Source organism: Conger conger, chromosome 11 (assembly GCF_963514075.1).
Source record: "Conger conger chromosome 11, fConCon1.1, whole genome shotgun sequence".
Taxonomy (NCBI): Eukaryota; Metazoa; Chordata; class Actinopteri; order Anguilliformes; family Congridae; genus Conger; species Conger conger.
Genome location: NC_083770.1, coordinates 38,884,701 through 38,907,311, shown reverse-complemented (window position 1 = coordinate 38,907,311; position 22,611 = coordinate 38,884,701). Strand labels below are relative to the sequence as shown.

The window sequence follows — 22,611 nt, the reverse complement described above, 5'->3', positions numbered from 1 at the left end:
CTCCACTCCACGCCGTGTCAACGACCTTTACCGTTCCCTTAGCAACGTCAGGGATGGGAGGCAATATAAATAATGATAATTTTTTTATTTAGCTGATGCTTTTATCCAAGCCGATATACAGTTTATTAGACTAGGCAGGGGACAACCCCCCCCCCCCCCCCCCCCCCGGAGCAATGGGCCTTGCTCAAGGGCCCATCAGCAGGGTGGATCTTATTGTGGCTACACGGGGGCTTGAACCATTAATTCCAGGTGCAAGTCATGTACCTTAGCTATAACTGCATGATGTTGCAATATAAACAACATACTATGTAATTTTAAGTAATTTTGACCTAATTATTAAAAGCAAACATCAGCTGTGTAGCCACCTAGTGGTTTGACTGGGACCCGGAAGGTTGGTGGTTCGAGCTACAATAATCCAAAGATCCATACAGCTGTTGGGCCCTTGAACTGTATTCAACTGTAAGTCGCTTTGGATAAAAGCGTCAGCTACAATAATAATGAGTATGAATTCATTATACGGACGTGGAACTGGGAGAATTTGGCGACGGATATAGGAGACTAATGATGCATCATCGTTTGCGGCACCTGGTGTCAATTCTATTTCTGACTGCGGAAATGAGATTAATGACAAACATTAACAAGTAAACAAAACAAACAAAACCAAAGATCAGGCAAAAACAATAAAACGATCAGCAGGAGACGGACAGTCTCCCTGGACTCCTCTCACTTCCACTCCATGCCCGATTCTCCCCCCCCCCCCCTCTCATTTATTAAAAACATTTATTCTGCTGATCTCCCTCTGATCTAAATAAAACAGGCATTCGGCGGCTGGGGTCTCTCGGCATTTCAATCGGCGGCTACAAAAAGCCGAAACCACGCCGTTTTTTTTGGATGTTTAAACAAAACGGTTCTGTCACAGTTATTAATGTCCCTCCTCATATCTTCTGCTACGGGTTTGATGAATACTGTCAATCATAATAGACTGCAATCAGTGATCCAAGCGGAAACGGAACTCCCAGCGCACAAAGGATGTGTCGGTAAAGCGCATACAGTAATTAATGTACTGCAGCAGGGGCACCATGTTATGCGAGTACTGTAATCATCTCCATGTACTGTACAGAGCAGAAGATAACGGCCAATGTCCAAGAACCTCATGGCCGTCACCGGTCCGACATGATATTACACTGCAGTTATTCAGCTGACGCTTTAATGCAAAGTGACTTACAGTTGATTTGATTAAACGGGTGCCAATCCCCCCTGGAGCAATATGGGGTTTGGCCTTGCTCAAGGGCCAAACAGCTGATCTTATTGTGGCTACACTTGGGCTTGAACCACCAACCTTCTGGGTCCCAGGCAGGCAACTTACCACGAGGCTACAGGCTGGCCCCAAAATCTTAAAATACACCCTCCCCACAATTTAGCCTAAATATTTATTTTTCAATAAATGAGGAATATGCAATTGCAATCTTCTGTCGTCTCCTATAAAGCATGTGTTTCTAGCCACTAACTATGCTCACATGTGCTGCTAGCCACTAAGACGCTAAGTCAGAGGAGGACTATTCAAATACAGCACACACCCAGAAACTTTTGAAAAAGCAACTTATTTCAATTGTTTTAAGTTTGTTTTCTGGAAGGTTTTTTCTCTCTCTTTTTGTCCTCTTTTTTTCAAAATTCAGTGTTCTAGAGCCCCATTGCTTTAAATTGCCAGGAGTGACTGTTACATCATCATTAGAATGTTCAGTTAAGAACATTCTAAAAGACAGAGGATGATTCATCTCTGATATTTAATTGCTCCCTCTGCGGGGTTGTGCCCTTTGACCCCACGCTCCGCTGCGTTGGGAGATCTGGGAGTTGTAGTCCCAGGCACAGGAAATGGACTGGGCCTGAGGTCCCAGCACTGGGTGTTAATCACAGACCCAGCCTTGGGCAGGTCGTCCCTGGGGCTGGAACAGCCCACCAGCCTTTCACCATTCAGACAGGAGATAAGGACAAAACCGCCTGTTATCTCCTCAGTCTCTCTGCTCTGAATCTAAAAACCCCTTCCAATGCCCATCCGCACAGCCAACCTTCACCGAAACACGAACACATGTGCACACACACAAGCAAAAATTCACTTGCACACACACAGACACACGTACGCAGAAAGACACATGCATACACATATGCATGTACACAAACACACATTTGCAAGTTAGTCCACTGAAAACAAAAAAAGATTAACGGTAGGACCCAGCTTATTACAGATGGGGGGGGGGGGGTTGCAGATCTCTCAGCCCCCCAAAATTAATCCAAAAATCACACAGCAACTCTGTAATCTCGCTCTGTGGCCCCCGGACCTGCGTGTCACCGACATTAACGCACTTGTCAGCGCCTGAGCGCTCGATAGATAACAGCAGGAGCACAAGCCCCACCCAACCGCATTCATCATTCACATCGTCTCAACGCACCTCCGCGTCAGCCATCAATACCACGGAGACAACCGTTAATCTCCAACATGTCAAAATGGGGGACGCAGAAGATTATTTTCAATTGTTTTCCATTAAGAGCATACCACGATTGTGAACCGCGTCGGTGAAATCGTGCGAAAAAATGCTAATTATCATTCTCGGGGCTCGTCTACTTGACTTTGAGGCGATAAACGTCGGAATCGGCTTACCTACATAAACCACTGCAATTAATTGTAATCTAGTTTCATACGAGCTCACTTTAGCTCGCTAATGTGACTAATTACAGGGAGACTGGCAGCTCTATTGACTTTGAGCAGTTGCCATTAGACACTAATGAATCCAGTGATGTGTACATACCGATTTTTCCCCAAACAAAACCCCCTTCCAAAGAAAACAGACAAAGAAAACAAAATGGACATGTCAACCGGCACTCTAATCTGTCAATCTGAACACTTGACTGACCTGGACTTTATCGCTTTTATCCGCTTTACCATCGATGCCTCTCCCTCTCACCCATTCACACACACACACCAATGGTGCAAGGCAGCGACCAGCTCGTTGGGAGCAATTGGGGGTTAGGTGTCAGGGACACTTCGACACACCCAGGGCGGGGGGGATCAAACCGGCTGCCAGAAGACCGGTCATACCTCCTGAGCCAATGTCACCCCGAGACCTGAGCTCTGAGATGTTCACTGCAGCGGTGATGTGAAGAAAAACAAAAGAAGAAGAAGGAAAATGGAGTCCACATCGAGCCCTCCAGAGTGTTTTGGTTTTAATATTCATACGCTGCAGCTCACAGCTCATTTCGCTCATAACCCTGACGGAGGCCAGGTCTGGAACCTGCTCATCGCAATAATCGTTGATTGCTGAGGGAGGGGCGCTCCGGAGCTCCTTTGCGGAAAGGACCGGATCGGGAAAGAGGTGAACCGGGAACGTGCGTCCTCCGCACCTGCCTCCCAGCCGTGATTAGCGGAGCGTCTGACCCGCTGCGACGCGCGAGGACTGCGGCAGAGCGCGGGGAAATGACACGCTCGGCACCCTGGGAGATAAGGCGCTCTGAACAGGCTACGCGGCGGGAGGGAGGCGGATTTTAGGCGTCTTTATTTATACTTTTTTTTTCCTGCTTTTCTTTTTTTGTCAAGGCCCGAATGAGGCACGCACGCCGAACACAACAGCGAGCGAGCGGGAGAAATCCCTTTCTCTCCCGCCGAGGCGGAGGCGCTTCGCACGGCTAAAACGAGCCGGGCTTAAACAGCGGCGTCTCATCAAAGCTCGGGGAAAACCCGCGCCGGGCGACGGAGCGGCGGAGACGGAGAGGCAGGGCTCATTACGGCTCCTCCGCCCGCCAGCGAGCCAGAACAGAGACTCGCCCCTTTTGTCTGGAGTCAGGTAGAGGAGCGCAAACGCAAGACGAGGATCCGACGAGGAACCAGTTTATCCGACAGCGGGGAAACGCGGCGAGCCCTGCTCAGAGCTGTGACCCACTTACATACAATTACAGTCCTCCATTTTACTGAACACACACACTGCTCTTACATGCAATTACAGTCCTCCATTTTACTGAACACACACGCCGCTCTTACATGCAATTACAGTCCTCCATTTTACTGAACACACACGCTGCTCTTACATGCAATTACAGTCCTCCATTTTACTGAACACACACACTCATGTCATGCAGACACCTCTCACTGGGTAGAGACTCAAAGGTATTTAGGTATTAGGTATTTAGACTCAAACTTCACCAAAACGGTGAAAAAATACATCAGTACACAATCTGGTGTTTGTAAGATATATACCCTGTTGCAGGCGTTTAGTTAGGAATTCTGGGCCCCCAGAAAAATATTGTTCTGGGCCTCTCCACCCCCCTCCCTGTTGGCCCTCTCCAGCTGTGCCCCCACCCCCCAAACCTGTGGGGCCCTAGAATCATCACCACCTTTCACCCCACTAGTGACTCTTGCAGGTGTGTGGGGGAAGGGTACGGGGTTATGATAATTCCAAGGCCCCTGACTGATGGGGGCCCTCAAAAAACATTAGAACATAGGGCCCAATGTCAGATCATTTCACGGGGGCCCAAAACCCCCGGAGGAAATGGAGCATTTCAGCGATCGCCTCGTTTGACCTGAACTCTCGAGAGCGTTACGACCATCGCAGTCCAACGGCGATAACTCCCTCGCTAACGGCCCCCGGGATCGCAGCTGTCTTTTCTCTCCGGGAAAAAAAGGGCTCTGACTTTTAAAATGTCATGAATCTGCGAGCTCCAGCTCCAGCTCTGCGGAGCGGAGGACAGGTCTTCGATCGCGGCGCGGCGTAGTTATTCACGCCCCGCTCACACCGCGGCGGGTCTTTAACGTTACGGCGCACTTAAAAAAAGCTCCTTCACACGAGAGTTCACCCCGCTCGCTGCCTCCGATCGCTGTGATTTATTCACAAAAGACCCCGGCTGCCGTCATGAGACTCTCGCGGCCGAGCCGCTGCAATCGGCAGACGGGATCTAAAAGGATGATACATACGTCAAAGAGAAAGAAGAAACCGTAATCCATGTCGTTTGGGGGCTTTGCAAGAACGACCCAATAAATCCATTCAGAACATTTACCGATAATGGCTGGTCATAACAGTGCTATTGTGACCAAAGAGCTCCTTAGACAAACTGCGGAAGGGGACTTAACATGCAAAACATCCATTACCGAGCCAAATAACCTTCACACAGCCGTCTACCGGAGAACGATGGCGGAGAACGTGAAGTTCAAGGGAAACTTTCAGCGCTCAGTTTCGATTATTAGGCGCTTTTTTGTGATGGCGAAGAACACTCCTTTGATGCCGGCCGGTCGAAAGCAGCCCAAATCTGTCTGCTTTGACTAATAATCCCCTTCATGTGAGCTCTTAGATGAATTCTGAGCAGAGATAACAGACAGAACCCCACCCCAAAAAAACAGGAACGAGCGTGTACCTTTCGTGGGCTCCGTGCGCTTGGGTAGGTCCAGTGTGTCGTAGTTTTTGTCGTTCTCTCCGTTTTTCCGGCCTGTTTGAAGAGGAGAGCGAGAGCAGAGCGTGAGCATATCAGCAGAGGAGTGACCCCCCCACAGGACCCCGCCCCCCCTCCCCCGACCGAACAGACGGAGGCCTGGAGCGGCCCAGGACCTCCGGCAGACACGCACGCAGGGTTCCTAACTCCAGGAGGATGTGACCTGAACAGCCAATCACAGGCCCAGCAGCATGCCAGCCAGCCAATCAGCCTCCGTCTGGGCCCAGGGAGCCAAAGGTTGCCAGATTCAATTCAGGCTAATGAAGCCATTGACTACTTTTAACAGACAGAACCCGCCTTCATCAGGAGGAGTGTGGTTGTGTCTCGTTAACTTTGGGCTGAAGAGGACAGACAGGGTAGGGAGGGGGGCTGGACCGCCGAGTGGACTGGACAGCCAGAGGTGACCCGTTCAGGTTCAAAACACCAGCCCAACAAAATTACATTACATTTACATTTAGCCTTTAGCTCTTAGCCAGAGATGACATTCAGTATTTTACATATAAGATTTATACGGCTGACAACTGACTGAAGCTGATCAGGTTCATGACCTGGCTCAAAGGCACGGCGGCAGTGCCCCACTTGAGATTTTAACCTGTAACACCCACTTCCCGAATCGCTATACGACACAGATTCCCAATGTGAGGTGGAGAGTTCAGGGGTTCTTACTTCCACCCATGAACCAGCTGATTTGTGATGTAAATGGGCGGGGTTCAACAACCAACCCCAACCCCAACTGGTGAAAAGCAATTTGGTCTTCCCAAGCTCTGATTGGACTAGGGGTTACGAGGACAAAGGGTGGGGGGGTTTGACATCAAACTTGCAGTCAGACGCCTCTTGTCCATTGGCCACTCCTGAGGTCCATCACCCAACCCACCCCGCCTATCACAATAGTACACGGCAAGCCACCCTGTGTGATTGGCTGGTCACCCTGTCCATCGCTAAAACTACAACCAATTACACAAGGGGGGCGAGGAGGAAGGGGTAGGAGGCAGAGGGCCGGCTGAAATGTGTTTAAAGGTGTGAAGGTGAGACGGCGACTATAAGCACAGGGAAGAGAAGCGCGTCGCGGTTGAGGCAGGGGCACACTCACCTTGGTTAAACCACTCCTCTACAGTTAGCCGCGGAAGCAGCGATGGCCATCGCAAACAGGGGGAGAGAGAACAGTCAGGATAACAGGAGCGGGTATTAGAGATAGAGACAGAATTCACAGCCGTAGCAGCTCCTCAACTCAAAAAAGCAAAAAGTTAAACAAGTCAAGATTTCGAAAGAACAGAGAGAGAGATAAGAGGAGAGAGAGAAAACAAGTGCACAGCAGAAAAAAAAAAAAAACGAAAGCCAGGAAATAGACTCCATTAGCAGCGCACGGGTGTTCTCGGGGGAAGGAGTTGAAAGAGGAAGTGATGTCATCGATGCAGTTCATTAAACGGAGCGGGAATGCGTCCCCGTGGCGGGTACTTGCTGCAAACACACTGACAGAGCAAACAAACTCCGCGGGCTGCCTGTCTGCGTGTGCCCTCAGACAAACTCTCCTCACACCGAGTGTGGCCGTTTGTGTCTTAATTCAGGGGGACATCTACAAAACGGCCCCCCGTTTAGATGCATCTAATTTGAGGCGGGAGCACTCAGCGTTCCCTGTTCTCTGGAGAATTCCTCAGAGGATATCGCACCTGGAGGGGTAACAGCAGCCATCCACAGCCGGAGAAGATCAGAGTGGATACTGCGTAAAGGAGCCATCGTTATTGTGCGATATGCTACCTCCTCCGCACACGCAGTGCTTTGTTAGTGGCGGAAGCAGCAGGTCTGAGCCCAGAGAAGAGTGTGTACCTGACCCCAACACACCCCCCGCCCGCCCAGGGGGTAAAATATCAGGGCTGTGACATCACGGGGGTGGGGGGGGGGGTCACAGAATCATAGACACACACTTACTCAATCACTCACACACTCACAAACACAAACACACACTAAGCACCAAGCCAAAAAAGAACAACTGTCATTTCAGCGTGGAATGAATGTGACAACTTCTGATGGATGGATGGATGCACTGCAAAAAATGGCTCATCAAGCATTAACATCCATTTTCTCTCTCTCAAGCAGAAATTTGCCTGTTTTCAGTTTGTGTTTGCTTTGCAAAACTTGAAATGAATCCAATTATCTCACCTCATTGGCAGTTTGTCTCTTAGCAAAACAGGAATTGAAATAAAATTTCAAGTCTGCATATAAGACTGAGATACTTGCTGAGACCATATTTAGCTTTGTGCAGTGTGGATGGAGGACGGGTGGAATAAACAGACTCCTCTCTGTGAATGAGCGGATGTCCAAATGAGTGAACGTCCAAATCTGTGAACATCCTGTCTCTCAGCATCTTGTGAATCTGCGCTGCTTCCCTGTTGCTTCTGGGGAAACAAGTTCTGGATCAAGATGGCCTGGTAAATGCCAGTAATGCAGTGTAGCGGGGTGCCAGAGACACGGAGAGAGGCGCAGGAGGATGGGGAGGGAGGAGGATGATGAAGATGAGGAGGAGACTGACCTTTGGCCTTCTTCCCGCCGAAGCAGCCCGCGTCGTCCTTCTTCTTCCGCTGCGGCCCGGCGGATCCGGGCGTCTGATTGGCCCCCGGGTCCTGGAAACGCTCCGCCCCCGGGATCTCCTTGTGCACGTGGTAGGACAGGTTCCGCATGATGCACACACAGTTCTCCACCGACTGCGGGAAACAGCACAGCGGTCAGAGTCAAAATGGTCACCCTGCAAGGCTCTTGTGTGTGTGCGTGTGTGTGGTGCGTTTTTGAACCAAAATGGCTTCCATGCACCACCCATATGGGGGCTACAGGGGATGGTGGTTGAGATGAGGTTCCCCCCCTTTCTTACCCCTCTTTGAGATCATGAAAATCACTATACAAACACAATGCATTATTATTATTATAATTATTATTCATATAATAATTAAAAGCAAGTGGATGTTGCTTTTCAACCGATTGTCAGACAATCCAAAGAATAATGGGTAATGTAGGCATTATCCTTAGGGTTAGGTCTTTCTATAAACAAGAAAAATAAGCATGTGTGTTTTAAAATAGGTGTAGCTTACAGTTGGAGTTCCCTGTGCGGTTATCATTAAATCAGGATTTCACAGTGATCCAAACCCACGGTGGGGTGTAGTTAACAGCATTTCTCTGTGCCCATCGCAGATTTTAGGCAGATTGGAGGTGTGTTTTGCGTGTTTTGGGCGGGGCGTCTCACCTTGTTGTCCATGTCCTTCTTCCCCACAGCGGACTGCAGGGCGTGGAGCAGGGCGTCGACCAGGCCCTCACACTCCCTCAGCCTCCGCCGGGCCTCCGCCCCATCAGAGCTCACGTTCCTGCAGCGGGGAGAGACATACGGGACTGAGCACGCCCTGCTAAACGTCCTCCCTGCTAACGAGCTACGCAGTACCACTGAATGTCCGCTCTGCTAACCAGCTACACAGAACCGCTGAACGTCGCTCTACTGATGAGCTACGCAGCACCGCTGAATGTCAGCTCTGCTAACGAGCTACACATTACTACTGAACATCCACTCTGCTAACGAGCTACGCAGTACCACTGAATGTCCGCTCTGCTAACCAGCTACACAGAACCGCTGAACCTCCGCTCTGCTAACGAGCTACGGAGTACCACTGAACATCCACTCTGCTAACGAGCTACACAGTACTACTGAACCTCCGCTCTGCTAACGAGCTACACAGTACTGCTGAACGTCCGCTCTGCTAACGAGCTACACATTACTACTAAACCTCCGCTCTGCTAACGCGCTACGCAGTACCACTGAACATCCGCTCTGCAAATGAGTTACACAGTACCACTGAATGTCCGCTCTGCTAACGAGCTACACAGTACTACTGAACATCCGCTCTGCTAACGAGCTACACAGTACCACTGAACCTCCGCTCTGCTAACGAGCATTACATTACCGTTATTCAGCTGATGATTTTATCCAAAGCGACTGGCTACACTGGGGTTTGAACCACTGCCTAGCCTGCATTGCTTTAGGATATATAGTATTCATAATAAGAGATATTGTGTAAAAATGCTAACTGTGTAAGTTCTTCTAGACACGCGCATCAGCCAGTGAAGTAGTGTGTGTGTGTGTCTATATGCCTTGTGCAATTCATCAACTTAAACGTTTCGAGGGACCAGGAGTGACAAGATCGCATTTGGGAGCAGCAGAACAACAGCCCCGACCCCGACCCTCTGACTCCATCACCCTCCATCTCGGGCTGTCAGTCGTCCCCAGGGTCAGAGATGGAGGGGTGTCACAGAGTCAGATGGAGAGGGCCCCCCCCCCCCCTGCCCAAAATGACACCTCGAGGTCACCAGGACGGGTCACTGTGTGAAACGGTTCTAAACGGCAGCAACGCCACGTCCATTTTGGCTCAAAAGCATACTCCACGCGCCCAAGGTACTTTCCTTCTCTGAGTGACGCCTGGAAGGCAGCAGGTTCAGTTTTGCTAACCACAAATTATGTGTACATACTACTTCGCAGGCAGCTTGTCTTTCATGTATTTTTATCAAACATATCTGTATCTATGCTAGCTAGTTTGCTAAACCCTAGCATGATTTGTTTTCTAGTTCTACAACCTGCTGCCTACCAGGCTTCACCAAGGGAAGGAAAGTACCTTGGCCACTGCACGCACACACACACACACACATCTTGCGAGTGGCCATTTTGGCTCTGTTTCCGCAAAGACAATGGAGAGTTGTGTGCGCCTTTTTCACACAATGAAGCCCAGAAGCCCTGCTGTGCCGCTCGGGTTATCGACTCCATTTCACTTTCGAGGGAGAGGGAGAGAGAAAGGGAAGGGGCAATCGGCGGAGCGAGTGAACTCAGGTCTGTTCATCACCACTGTGGCGTGGCTCCTAAGCAGCTTACTAAGCAACAGATGTTGTTGGTTACCGTTTCCATAGAGACGGGCTGATCCACGCAGATCAGAGGCCGGATGTGGGGACAGAGAGGGGACGTGTCCGACGAGGGGGGGCCAGAGGATGAGGCACAGACCTGCCCAATGTGACCAATCCTCTGGGGCCAACAAGGGTACGGGCCGGAGGGCCTTTCCATGAAACAAGGGAGGCAACCTACCTGACCAAAATCCACCATGTCTGCCCAACGCATTAGTTTTGGATTAAAATACTTTTCTGTGTTCTACTGATCTTTATTCAGTATTATGAATAAATAATACCCCCCGAGATGCTGATGCCCGGTGAGCTTAATGCATATTAAACTGCTTTATTTGATCAACAAAGTTCTGAGTAATCACAAAACCAGATGCTGTGCTGCTGAAACAATGCTTCTTGTGGGTCCCAGTTCAGATATAGTCCAAGCTCTGTTGTGTTCTTAACCAGACTGGCATGAATTCACAAGCTACAATATCACACCGATACAATATCACACCGATACAATATCACACCGATACAATATCAGCACCGAAATGTATGTATGTAGGAGCCAGCTGCATCAGCATTATGCTCACATTCTCTAAGAGTGATACTATCGATACACCTGTCTGTCTGTCCATCTGTCTGTCTGTCCATCTGAGTCTGTCTGTCTGTCTGTCCGTCCGTCTGAGTCTGTCTGTCTGTCTGTCCGTCCGTCCGTCCGTCTGTCTGTCACCTCCGCTTCTCAAGGGCTGCAGTGGGGTTTGGTCACGTACCCCCTGCTGCCAATCATGTGTGCTTTGTGATAATTAACAGGAGAGGCTTTAAAAAAAATGTGACACTTGTGAACTCTATGGCATTTCATCAGAAACTCATTATAAGTTTTGCTAAATTAATAACAGCCCATTTTTAACAGCGTGAAGCAACAGAAATGCCTTGGTTCTGAGGATTTGAGTGTGATGGGGGTTAGGGTAAAGGGTGTGTAGGGGGGTGTGATTTAGGGTAAAGTGTGCGTAGGGGGATGTGGTTTAGGGTAAAGGGTGCAGACGGGGGTGTGGTTTAGGGTAAAGGGTTTGACAGGGGTGTGGTTTAGGGTAAAGGGTGTGTGGTTTAGGGTAAAAGGTGTGTAGGGGGTGTGTAGGGGGGTGAGGTCTAGGGTAAAAGCCGCACCTCAGACAGCCGGACGTGTTCTTGAAGACGGTGGTCCACTCGGCGTCGCGAGGCTTGGAGTCCTCGTTGGGCTCGTTCTCCCAGCCCGAGTGAGGGATGATCACCTCGTTAGTCAGGGTCTGCAGCCCGTGGTTAATGATCACCATCTTCAGAGGCTCGTAGGAGGAGAGGTTCCACAGCGTCCCTGAGAGAGAGAGGGGGACGGAGAGAGAGGGAGAGAGAGGGAGAGGGGGAGGGAGAGAGAGGAGGAGAAGGGGAGAGGGAGGGAGAAAGAGCGAGGGAGGGGGAGAGAGAGAGAGAAAGAGATTTAAAAACACCTTTATTGAGCCATTTTCCAGAAGCAGAAATTCGAAAACTTCATAAAAAGCCAACAAACAACAAAAAAACTAACCCAAACAACCCTCACAGGCAGAGAGAGAGAGAGAGAGAGAGAGAGAGAGAGAGAGAGCGCTGACTTGACTTTTCGAGGCCTTTCACTGAACTACAATTAAGGAAAACGCAAACCAAAAATATCCCAAACTAAAAATAAACAAAAATGTGATCACATGATCAAAACCAAATCACAAACAAAATGAAAAGCTAAAAGCAGTCCTGGTTCACGCTCCCCACTGTATCTCATAGGCTGAGAGTCAACCAATCAGGTTTTGTTTAAACCGAGCACTGAATTCCCTGAATAGCAGGAAAGTTCTCCAAATCAGGCCAGTTGAACAAACGTGAAACAGCAAATTAAGAATTACTGGAGGTGTCAACTGAAGCCAAAAATAAAATCAGATGTGAGAATCCGGCCATCTCCCAACAGAGGCAGCCAGTGAGACGACATTCAACAGGGATACAAGAGAGAGAGGAACGAATGAGGCAAAAAAGAAAACAGATTCGTAAAAAAAAATATACACTGGAGATACAAAATCATACGGCCATTTTTATCACAGCTATTCAAACACCACAGAAATGTGCCGTGGTCGAGCAGGGAATATTTGCAAAGTCCCTGCAGCTTGGTCAATTCATGATGCCGACTCGCTGGAACACACGCTGTTCGTTCAGTACAATGAGTGTGGGTTTCATTTCAAGACAAATTCTTTCCTGCAAATATAACAGATGGACTGAAGTTTTCTTTTACTATTTCATTTTTCATTTTCAATTTTTGATACGACACAGACTCTAACTTTGAGAATTTCAAAAATGGAGGAGAGGTTTTAAATAAAAACTGGATGAAGTATGAAGCTTTGCGTAATACAATATTATTATTCCTGACTTTAATTCCGCACAAAGTGGTATTGGGGTTATAGTGGTCGCAACTCCCGTCTCCAGCAATAACCTGTGTGTGTGCATTTCCTAATATGAGCCAGAGAAAGAGCTTCGTTAAACATTCAGTGTCACTGTTGGGCAGCCTGTAGCCTAGTGGCTAAGTTACATGAATGGGACCCGGAAGGTTGGTGGTTCAAGCCCCGGTGTAGACAGGATAAGATCGGCACAGCTGTTGGGCCCTTGATCAAGGCCCTTAACCCTGCATTGCTCCAGGGGAGGACTGTCCCCTGCTTAGCCTAATACACTATAAATCGCTTTTCGATAAATTTGTCAGCTAAATCACAAATTAAAATTATAATTATTACTGGAAGGTGGATGGATGTCGTTTCTAAGAGAGGCTGGCTGGAAAAGGCAGTCCTGGAGCCTCTCTCTGACGCGTCCGCGGAACTCCCGCCGGCGCCTCTCGCGTTGGCGCGGACGTCCCGACACTTAGGGAGAGTGATGGCGACGGAAACAAGGCGCTGGAAGGCGAGGGGGATGATTAGCGCCGTGTTTTGTGCGATTAGGATCACTTCGTTTACTCCGACAACAAGCCCGCCACAGCCACTCAGAGTCTCATTACGCGCCCCTGCGGAAAACGTATAGCGCGGAGACCGGCGTTTTATAACCGTACGTTGGCCGCGGCTTTGGCGGCATTTAATTTGATTTTATTGCGAACGAAAATGCCGTTTGGGAGCCAGTAATCATAAAGGGAAACATTACATCTAAAGAGCATAAATTGTTGTGCATTTTTCTGTCAGAGTTTAAAATGTCATTACTGATTTGCCGAATGAAATTAACTTTCCATTAATTCTTATTCACGGCAAAATCCTCACAGGACCCGTTAGCCCAATATAACCTTGTGCTGCCATCCCTGATGCATCTGGACAGACACTCAATGAGCGCTTTATTAGGTATTTATTAGACTTATATTTTTTAATTATTGGTCTTCTGCTGCTGTAACCTATTCACACTTAGAGGTTTGAGGCATTGTGTGTTCAGAGATGCTCTTCTGCATACCACTGTTGTAATGTGTGGTTATTTGCATTACTGTCACCTTCCTGTCACTTAGATCACCTTTCTACCCCATCCTGACATTTGGTCTGAAAAAGAGCTGAACCTCTTGACCATGTCTGCATGCTTGTATGCATTTAGTTTCTGCCACGTGATTGGCGGATTAAATATTTGCATTAACAAGTTGGTGCACCTAATAAAGTGCTCACTTTGGGTACAGGGACAGCAGAATCCGGCTATCCTGAGCATACAGTGCGCACAATTACTGATGCCAAACCATCAGGACTGTTGAGTGGCACTCTATTTCGTTCAGGAAAGTCTTCCTGTTCATCAGCATTGCACTGTCCTCCAATCGCGCTGCATTTATTTACTCTAGAGCTCAAGGGCTGGTTCATTCTGAAAGAGCAGGAGAGTCATACTTCCTGGAACTTTTCATTGTCAGCCTGGTATAAGATCAAAGCTGAAAAAAAAAAAAAAAAAAAAAAGAAAAACTTTTAAATAATGCAGTACTTACAAAGGGAAAGTTTTGCAAAATGTGGAAAAAATGACTTGTTTATTATGTTGGGTGGCCAGGGGGACAGCACTCGCTGCAGTCAATATGGCCTCTGTCACTCTCGAGGCACACACAGCACTCAAAGGCTCTTCAGAAGTGTGTGTGTGTGTGTGTGTGTGTGTGTGTGTGGCTGTGGTTGTGTGTGTGTGTGTGTGTGTGTGTGTGGCTGTGGTTGTGTGTGTGTGTGTGTGTGTGTGTGTGTGTGTGCGTGTGTGCCTGTATGTGGCTGTGGTTGTGGTTGTGTGTGTGGTTGTGTGTGTGGCAGTGTGTGTGTGTGTGTGTGTGTGCCTGTGCGTGGCTGTGGTTGTGTGTGTGTGTGTGCGTGCGTGTGCGCCTGTATGTGGCTGTGGTAGTGTGTGTGTGTGTGTGTGTGTGTGTGTGTGGTTGTGTGTGATTGTGTGTGTGTGTGTGTGTGTGTGTATGTGACTGTGTGTGTGTGTGTGTGTGTGGCAGAGAGTGTGTGTGTGTGTGTGTGTGTGCGTGTGCGCCTGTATGTGGCTGTGGTAGTGTGTGTGTGTGGCAGAGTGTGTGTGTGTGTGTGCGCACTCAGAGGCTCGTCAGACGCCACTTCAGATGAAATATTCGTAGCGGAGCCTGCGCTCGCTCGAGAGAGTCGCCCCGCCTGTAAATTAGATGGAAAAGGGGCACGAAATGGAGGCTAAATTGACTGGAGAAAGAGCCCGAGCAAATCACTGTTATTGTCTGACTGAAGCCAAAACCGTCGCCAAAACATACATATTTTCCCCTTTTTCTGGCAGCTGCCACGGACAGGGCATTAATGGCGCTATTAACACCACTCGTGCTGCAGGACAATCTTCTGCTGGACTGGGGCAGCTGCCTGTCCTCAGTGAGGAGCGGATCCATCCGCTAAAAACCCACCGGCTCTTGGCCTCCATTTTAACTATCGAAAACGTGGTTTATTGCGGTGGGAAAGACAGCAACGGTGCCTAAAACAAGGCGGCAGTAACTCCTCACGTCACATGCAGTAGCTCAAAGAAATATTCAAACTTCCTTAGCTGCCTGTGTGTCTAATAAAGTCATAAGTACAGATGTTCTCGTTAGCCTCTGTATAGATCTCTATCCTTAGGTCAGGCTAACTGGAGAGTCTAAATTGCCCCTAGGTGTGCTCCTGCTGTTGTCCTTGACCAAGGAACTGGCCTCAGAACTGGAGTTGGTCCCTGGGCGCTGCCCTGTGGCTGCCCACTGCTGCTGAGTAATTAGGATGAGTTAAATGTACTCAAAACATCAGGTTAGCACTCCCTGTTTTATTAACGAGAAATATATTAACAGAAAATATTTCTGTGAAATAAGGTATGAAGGGGGTGTATCACAGTCCTTTTGGGTTAAAGCCTCGAACCAAGGAGGATTTTGATTTGTGCCTAGCATGGTAAGTTAAGCTGATCAATCTAACCATGCGCATAACTGCTACAAGCTAGCGAGCAAGCGATATGACACCCCCACACCTGAGGGTGGTGCTGTAGGCCTTACATCAGTACATTACAGAATCCATCAGGAGAAACACAATTTAAAAAATGTTATAAAACACAGAAAGTGTGTGTGTGCAGTGTGTATGTGAGAGGGGAATTGGGCAGTTCTGTTTAGTGTTCGGCACGACAGTGAATGGTGCCACAACAAGCTGCCATTCCTGACAGGCTCAGTCTGGTGGGAAAGGCGAGCGGAAAGTTAAACAGCCTATTTCAGAGACGCCGAACACAGACCTGCGGGATGTCATTTGATGTGAAACAGGGTTTTTTTTTCAGGAGGTGGGGAGGGAGGGAGGGAGGGCTGATTTTGAGAGGCCTCAGCGTTTCCACATCATGTTGTCGTGAGACATTAGGCGATGCCTGCTACCGTGACTGCAGTGCGCTGATTTAAAAGGGTCTCTGGAGCTCCTGATTCAGTTACACCCCACAGCCCCCACCCCCACACACACACACGCGCGCGCACACACTCACACACACGCACGTATACAGCTTCGAGACTCCGGAGGTGCAGCCTTCTTGAGTTCCCCAAGCCCCTCCCCATCCTGCCTCGTTACCATCACAACCTCACGCTTAATTCAGTTTCCTGGGTGCTCAAAATGGCCACTCACCGTTGCTTAGCACTGATTCCAACTCCCTCTCCACCGCTGCGAGAGAGGGGGGGCAGGAAGCAGTTGGGGAAAACTAGACGGTCGGTCACGAGTTTGTAAATGAAAGGACATGCATGGAATGGTATTGGTTTGAAAATGTTTGTGTGTATGAGAGTGCGTTGTGTGCACGTGTGTGTGGAGAGGTGTGTGTGTGTGTGTGTGTGTGTGTAAGTGCGTGAGTGTACACATATGTGTGTGTATGTCTGTGTGTGGCCCTCCCTGTGCGGTCCTGGAGTGCCAGTAGCGTCAGCCTGCTATCCTTCCCTTCACACGTCCAACACCCTCTCTGCTAAACAACCCAGACCTCCAAGTCTAACCAGCTTCCTCTCCCCCTTTGTCTCCTAACGTCTCACCCTCTCCCTCCTCAGGGACTCAGGGATAGTACAGTTGGTGTTAGTGGGAGGGGGGAGTTAGCATTTTAGCGAGGGGTTCGTATTAGCGGGAGGGCGGTGGGGGGGTTAGCGTTAGTGGGAGGGGGTTAGCGGGTTACAGTTAGCAGGAGGGCAGAGGGGCTTAGCAGGTTAGCGTTAGCGGGAGGGGGATAACGTTAGTGGGAGGGGGTTAGCGGGTTACAGTTAGCAGGAGGGCAGAGGGGCTTAGCAGGTTAGCATTAGCGGGAGGGGGTTAACGTTAGTGGGAGGGGGTTAGCGGGTTACAGTTAGCAGGAGGGCAGAGGGGCTTAGCGGGTTAGAGTTAGCGGGAGGGCGGTGGTGCTTAGCGGGTTAGCATTAGTGGGAGGGGGGGGTTAACCCCAGGCTGCCTCTGCCAGTCTGTGAGCCTCCCAGAGCAGATCCACACAGAGCAACACACAAAGACACAGACAGAGATACACACTCCTGGTGAGACATACAGCCAGTCACATCAGACGCAAGGCCAGTGTTTACATCCTGCAGAAAAAAAAAACGCCCAGCACACTGCGTTGGCTCGCAGCGAGGAAAAGTGGAGGAAAAATAATAATCACACACAGCACACCGCCTCTCTCTTTTAATGATGTGCGGCTTCTAGAGATAATTGCTAATTATCAGGCCGACACCGGGAGCAGGAGAGGAGAAGAGACAGAGGGAGTAAAAAGAAAAAAAAAAAAAGAGAAAGGAGAAAAAAAAAACAGGCATCAGAGCGGGAAATAATGGCAGCTTCTGTGCTGAAAACCCGCTTGCCATCGCTTCCACGTTTTCCAAACCTACACTCGCCGGCTCGTAAGAAAACAAGGCGGCTCTCCGTGGTTTTGTGTGACTGGAGAGCGCTATGAAAACACAGGGAGGGAGGGCTGAAAAGGGGCCTATTTTTAGGGCCTGTAATTATATTAAATTGTAGAAAAACGTGCCCGCTTTGTGTCAGCCGTGTGGAGCCCTGTTTTTCCAGGAGCCTGGCGGCAGGAGCGCCCAGCCCTGCGCTCGCTCCCGGGCTCCAGCGGGGAGGGTATTTTTAGCCGTGATGGAAAGCGACGTTGCGCCGTAAAGGCAATCATTCCCGGGGGAGCGGAGTCATCGCTCACCGCGCCGTCTCGGATAACGAGACGCAGGGAACGCCGAACGGACGCGCGAGCCGGAACGCCGGAACGCAGCCGGAGCCAAAAGCCCCCTTCCTGACGGTCCGCGCTGAAGCGCGTCAGGTAATTGCCAATTTTTCGACGACGTCCTTTCAAGCTGCGGACGGGAAAGCGGGCGGTGGAACGCGTTGCCGGGGTGACATTCCGGTCGGGACGAGCTACCGGGAAAGCTCAGCTCTGAGAGGAAGATTCTCCAACATCGTGAGCTGACGGTGGAGTCCAATTTTTTTCTTTGATAAATTTGACAGCCAACATGAGACTGAGTATATCCAATTATCCACCCCGATTTGGAACGGTCATTTGTCTGGCTGCGAACCCAACTATCAATTCGAGAGAGCGTAGACATCCAGAGTTCTCCTCATATACGTGTGGTGGGGCCAGCTGCTTCTCTTCTCACCCCAGCCTACAGCTAAACTCACACAGGGTGGAGGCAGAGGAAGACCTTTCACATGAGGCTTTACTGTAATCCACAGGGGGTCGCTAGAGAGCGCTATCGGACTGAACCTTCCTGCACCCCGGGAGATGGAGTCGTCCTTCGAATCGTCCTTTGCTCTCTGCAAACTTAGCTACAGACTGCGGTGTGACACAAGCAGCCGGCGACACCACGCGTTTCTTGGAGGAGAAGCGAGGAGAAGCGCTCTCCAGGAAGTCCAACACCCTCCCGAATCGGCAGAGGGGTTCGCAGCAGGAGCGTGGCTGTGGCTGCAGACGATTGGACACCAAATTGGGGTGGGAATTGAGAATACCGAGCCCCACGTTGGGTGCCAAATTAATATCACGAAAAAGAAACAGGAATGATGTACCCGCTGTCCTGGGGGTCCTGGGGAGCCGCAGGGGCCGGCGGCGTTTTCACATTAAACACAACGACCAGTTTAGACCCAGGGAACCGGGCGAGGTGATTTACCTGCGCAATCAGCCGCTTTAATTGCGTAATTAAGCTCTGAGTTAACGAGGAGGATCAGCAGACCATGCAGCCCTCTGGGGCCAGACTGAGAAACGACTCGGGCAGGCGCGTCCAAACATCCCGCAATTACGCAAAGTGCTCATAAGCGCCCCTAGTGGACACAACGATAAACGACACTGGGCGCTGAGCAGACTTTGGGTGAAATACAAGAATAGTTTTGGATGGAAATTTTTCTGTGCTTGATTGATCTGGTCTGATGCGACCAAGGCGACCAAGATACAGCTTGGAGGTTTGCACATTTTGAGAGCATTTAATAGATCCCAATACACCAGACCAAGACAAGTCCTTGTCAATCTCGTCATTCTCGTAGCACAGGTGCTGCAGGTAGGCTGCTGCATACAAATGTATCTGAATACAAAACGATTCCGTATTCGACCCAGCTCTGGGGTCAGGGGTCTGGGGTGAGAGGTCGGAGGTCGTGACCCTACCTGTGATGAGCTCCCGCACCTCCATGTCGTTGGTCTTCCTCAGGAGGCGGATGAGGGCGGGGATGCCGTCGCAGTTCTTGATGGCCACCTTGTTGTCGTGGTCCTTGCCGTAGGAGATGTTCCGGAGGGCTCCGCAGGCCTTGCGGTGCACCTCGGCCTTGGGGTGATCGAGCAGGCCCACCAGCACGGGGATGCCCTTCAGATGCCGCACGTCCTTCTTCATCTTGTCGTTCTCGTAGCACAGGTGCTGCAGGTAGGCGGCGGCGTTGGACTTGACCGGGTCGATGGGGTGGCCCAGCATGGCGATGACCTCGGGCAGGTCCGGGTCGCGCCAGCGCGGGTCCTTGCGGATGCTGTCGATGGAGGGGGAGCGGCGGCCGCCCCCCATGCGGTCCAGGCTGGCCATGCTGCCCCTCTCCGGCTGGGCCAGGGGCGCCGGGTACATGCCGTGGATGTAGGGGTGCCGCTCGTCGATCAACTCCGCCTCGATGGGGTCCTCGTAGCCGCCCCTGAGAGAGAGGGAGAGAACATATGATATATCAATTAAATACGTGTTATAATTACAATTATAATACATGTAATTATCATTTAATAATACAAAATTATATTTCATTCAAATTTTTAATTTTAATTGAAAGAGGGTGAGAGAGAACAGAGGGAGGGGGACAGACAGAGAAAGGGAGAGAGAAACAGAGGGAGAGAGTGAGAGTGTACAGTATAACCAGTATGTTTATAATAGATAAACGGTGCAGTGTTGCCTGATCAACTAAATTCCTTCAATAGTTTTTTCCATAAAAATGTTTTATATTTCATGTTTTACTAGCTATGTGTATTTCACACAAATCAAGCATCCTGAATCAGATCTAATTTAACTGAATTGAGAAAGAAAGTTAGAAAGAGAGAAAGAGGGAGGGAAGAGAGGAGGGAGGGAGTGTGGCAACGGGAAACGGAGAGAAGATAAAAGTGGTGGGGTGACGGGAGGGCAGAAGAGACGACCGAAAGGTAACCCTCTCCCTTCCTTGGCAGACCCCGCGGCCCACGCCTTCATGGAGCCACTTAACCCAGCGCAGCTCCACTTATCTCTTACCCTCACCGCTCAATGCACTTTTGGGGAAAAACCTGCCAAACGGCCTAAGTGTAACTGCAATCGCAAAAAGAGAGATAAGCAGAGATAGAGAAAGTGAGGACAGAGAAACAGAACAAACAGGGGAGAGGGTGAGAGAGATAGAAAGAGAGAGTGATAGAGGGATAGAGTGATAAAGAGGGAGAGTGATAGAGGGAGAGAGTGATAGAGAGTGAGAGTCACAGGAAGCAAGAGGAGAGGTTGAGAATTCAGGTGAGAGACAAATGAAAAAAGAGGAGAAAAAAAAAGGAGGAGGGGAGAGACAGGCGATGAGAGATGAGGCGAGAGGATGGAGAGAGAAAGAAAGGGAGAGAGAGAAGGAGAGAGAGACATCTCAGGCCTGTGCCATTATTAAAAGCCCTGCCAGCTTGTCAAAAGAAAAGGAAAAAAACGTCTGCCATCGATAAGAGACCAGGAGCCATTTTGTTATTAATTGTCAGCTCAGAGCGATGTGCTCTTCTGCGCTTTCATTTTTATTAATGAAGGGAAAGGGGCTGCAAGAAGGCACGAACGGCTGAAACGATGGGATTCACACACAATCACCGACAACCACAGGCACACAACCACTGAACCACAGACACACAACCACGGACAACCACAGACACACAATCACTGAACCACAGGCACACAACCACTGACAACCACAGGCACACAACCACGGACAACCACAGACACACAATCACTGAACCACAGGCACACAATCACCAACAACCACAGGCACACAACCACCGACAACCACAGGCACACAATCACCGACAACCACAGGAACACAATCACCGACAACCACAGGCATACAATCACCGACAACCACAGGAACACAATCACCGACAACCACAGGCACACAATCACCGACAACCACAGGCACACAATCACCGACAACCACAGGCACACAACCACTGACAAACACAGACACACAACCACTGAAAACCACATACACACAACCACCGACAACCACAGACACACAACCACAGACACCCAACCACTGACAAACACAGACACACAACCACTGAAAACCACATACACACAACCACTGACAACCACAGACACACAACCACTGACAACCACAGACACACAACCACTGACAACCACAGACACACAACCGCTGAAAACCACAGACACACAACCACTGACAACCCCAGATACACAACTGCAAGAGAACCACAGACACGCAACCACTGACAACCACAGGCACACAACCACTGACAGCCACAGACACACAACCACTGAAAACCACAGGCACACAACCACTGACAACCAGAGACACACAACCACTGATAACCACAGACACAGAACCACAAGAGAACCACAGACACACAATCACTGACAACCACAGACACACAACCACTGACAACCACAGACACACAACCACTGAAAACCACAGACACACAATCACTGGCAACCACAGACACACAACCGCTGCCAACCACAGACACACAACCAAGAGAGAACCACAGACAAACAACCTCCAGGAAAGACAAATTGACGCAAGCAGTAAGGGAAAATTCCCTCAAGAACTGAAGAAATAACTGGCACTTCAGAACAGACACGCACAGATACATACACACACGTTTACATTGCCGTTACATAAAACCACTTTCACAAGCACTGCTGCATTATTATATTGTGGTAAAAAAAAACGGGTTGCAGCTGAATATAACACCGGTGGGATTGCAAGCCACGCGCCTTCATGTAAATGAGCGTTTTATATTAATTAGGCGCTGCGCTAGCGCGTCCGCTCCAGACTCGTACCACATCGCAGTGTGTCGGGGGAGGGGGGGGGGGGGGGGGGGGGCACGTCTGTCTGGCGGTGGCGTGTGTCACTCAGGGACAGAATCGAATCAATGCACGATGTGCTGGAGACGCACGCCCCACGCATGCAAAGCACGCTGCAGCGGGGAAAGTTTGGGCATCGAGCCCCAAAGCCTGCTCGGTAATCCCGTCACATAAGGGAGCAGCGTTTCTATCAATATTAGCAACCTCAGGGAGGTTATACCTATATGCCCGCATTTACACACACACAG

The 22,611-nt window shown here is 49.8% G+C and overlaps 1 protein-coding gene across 3 annotated transcripts in view; it reads right to left on the bottom strand.

Moving 5' to 3' along the window:
• The window catches only part of arvcfb (ARVCF delta catenin family member b), a 116,641-nt gene that overhangs the window by 38,026 nt on the left and 56,004 nt on the right, over positions 1 to 22,611 (bottom strand). For all 3 annotated transcript variants that reach the window (XM_061260932.1, XM_061260930.1, XM_061260931.1), the window contains 6 exons: positions 19,468 to 19,976; positions 11,545 to 11,728; positions 8,705 to 8,822; positions 8,000 to 8,171; positions 6,563 to 6,580; positions 5,398 to 5,469 (listed from right to left, as the gene is read on the bottom strand). In XM_061260932.1, coding sequence (XP_061116916.1) covers positions 5,398 to 5,469; positions 6,563 to 6,580; positions 8,000 to 8,171; positions 8,705 to 8,822; positions 11,545 to 11,728; positions 19,468 to 19,976 — 1,073 coding nt within the window. The remainder of the gene's footprint in view (positions 1 to 5,397; positions 5,470 to 6,562; positions 6,581 to 7,999; positions 8,172 to 8,704; positions 8,823 to 11,544; positions 11,729 to 19,467; positions 19,977 to 22,611) is intronic.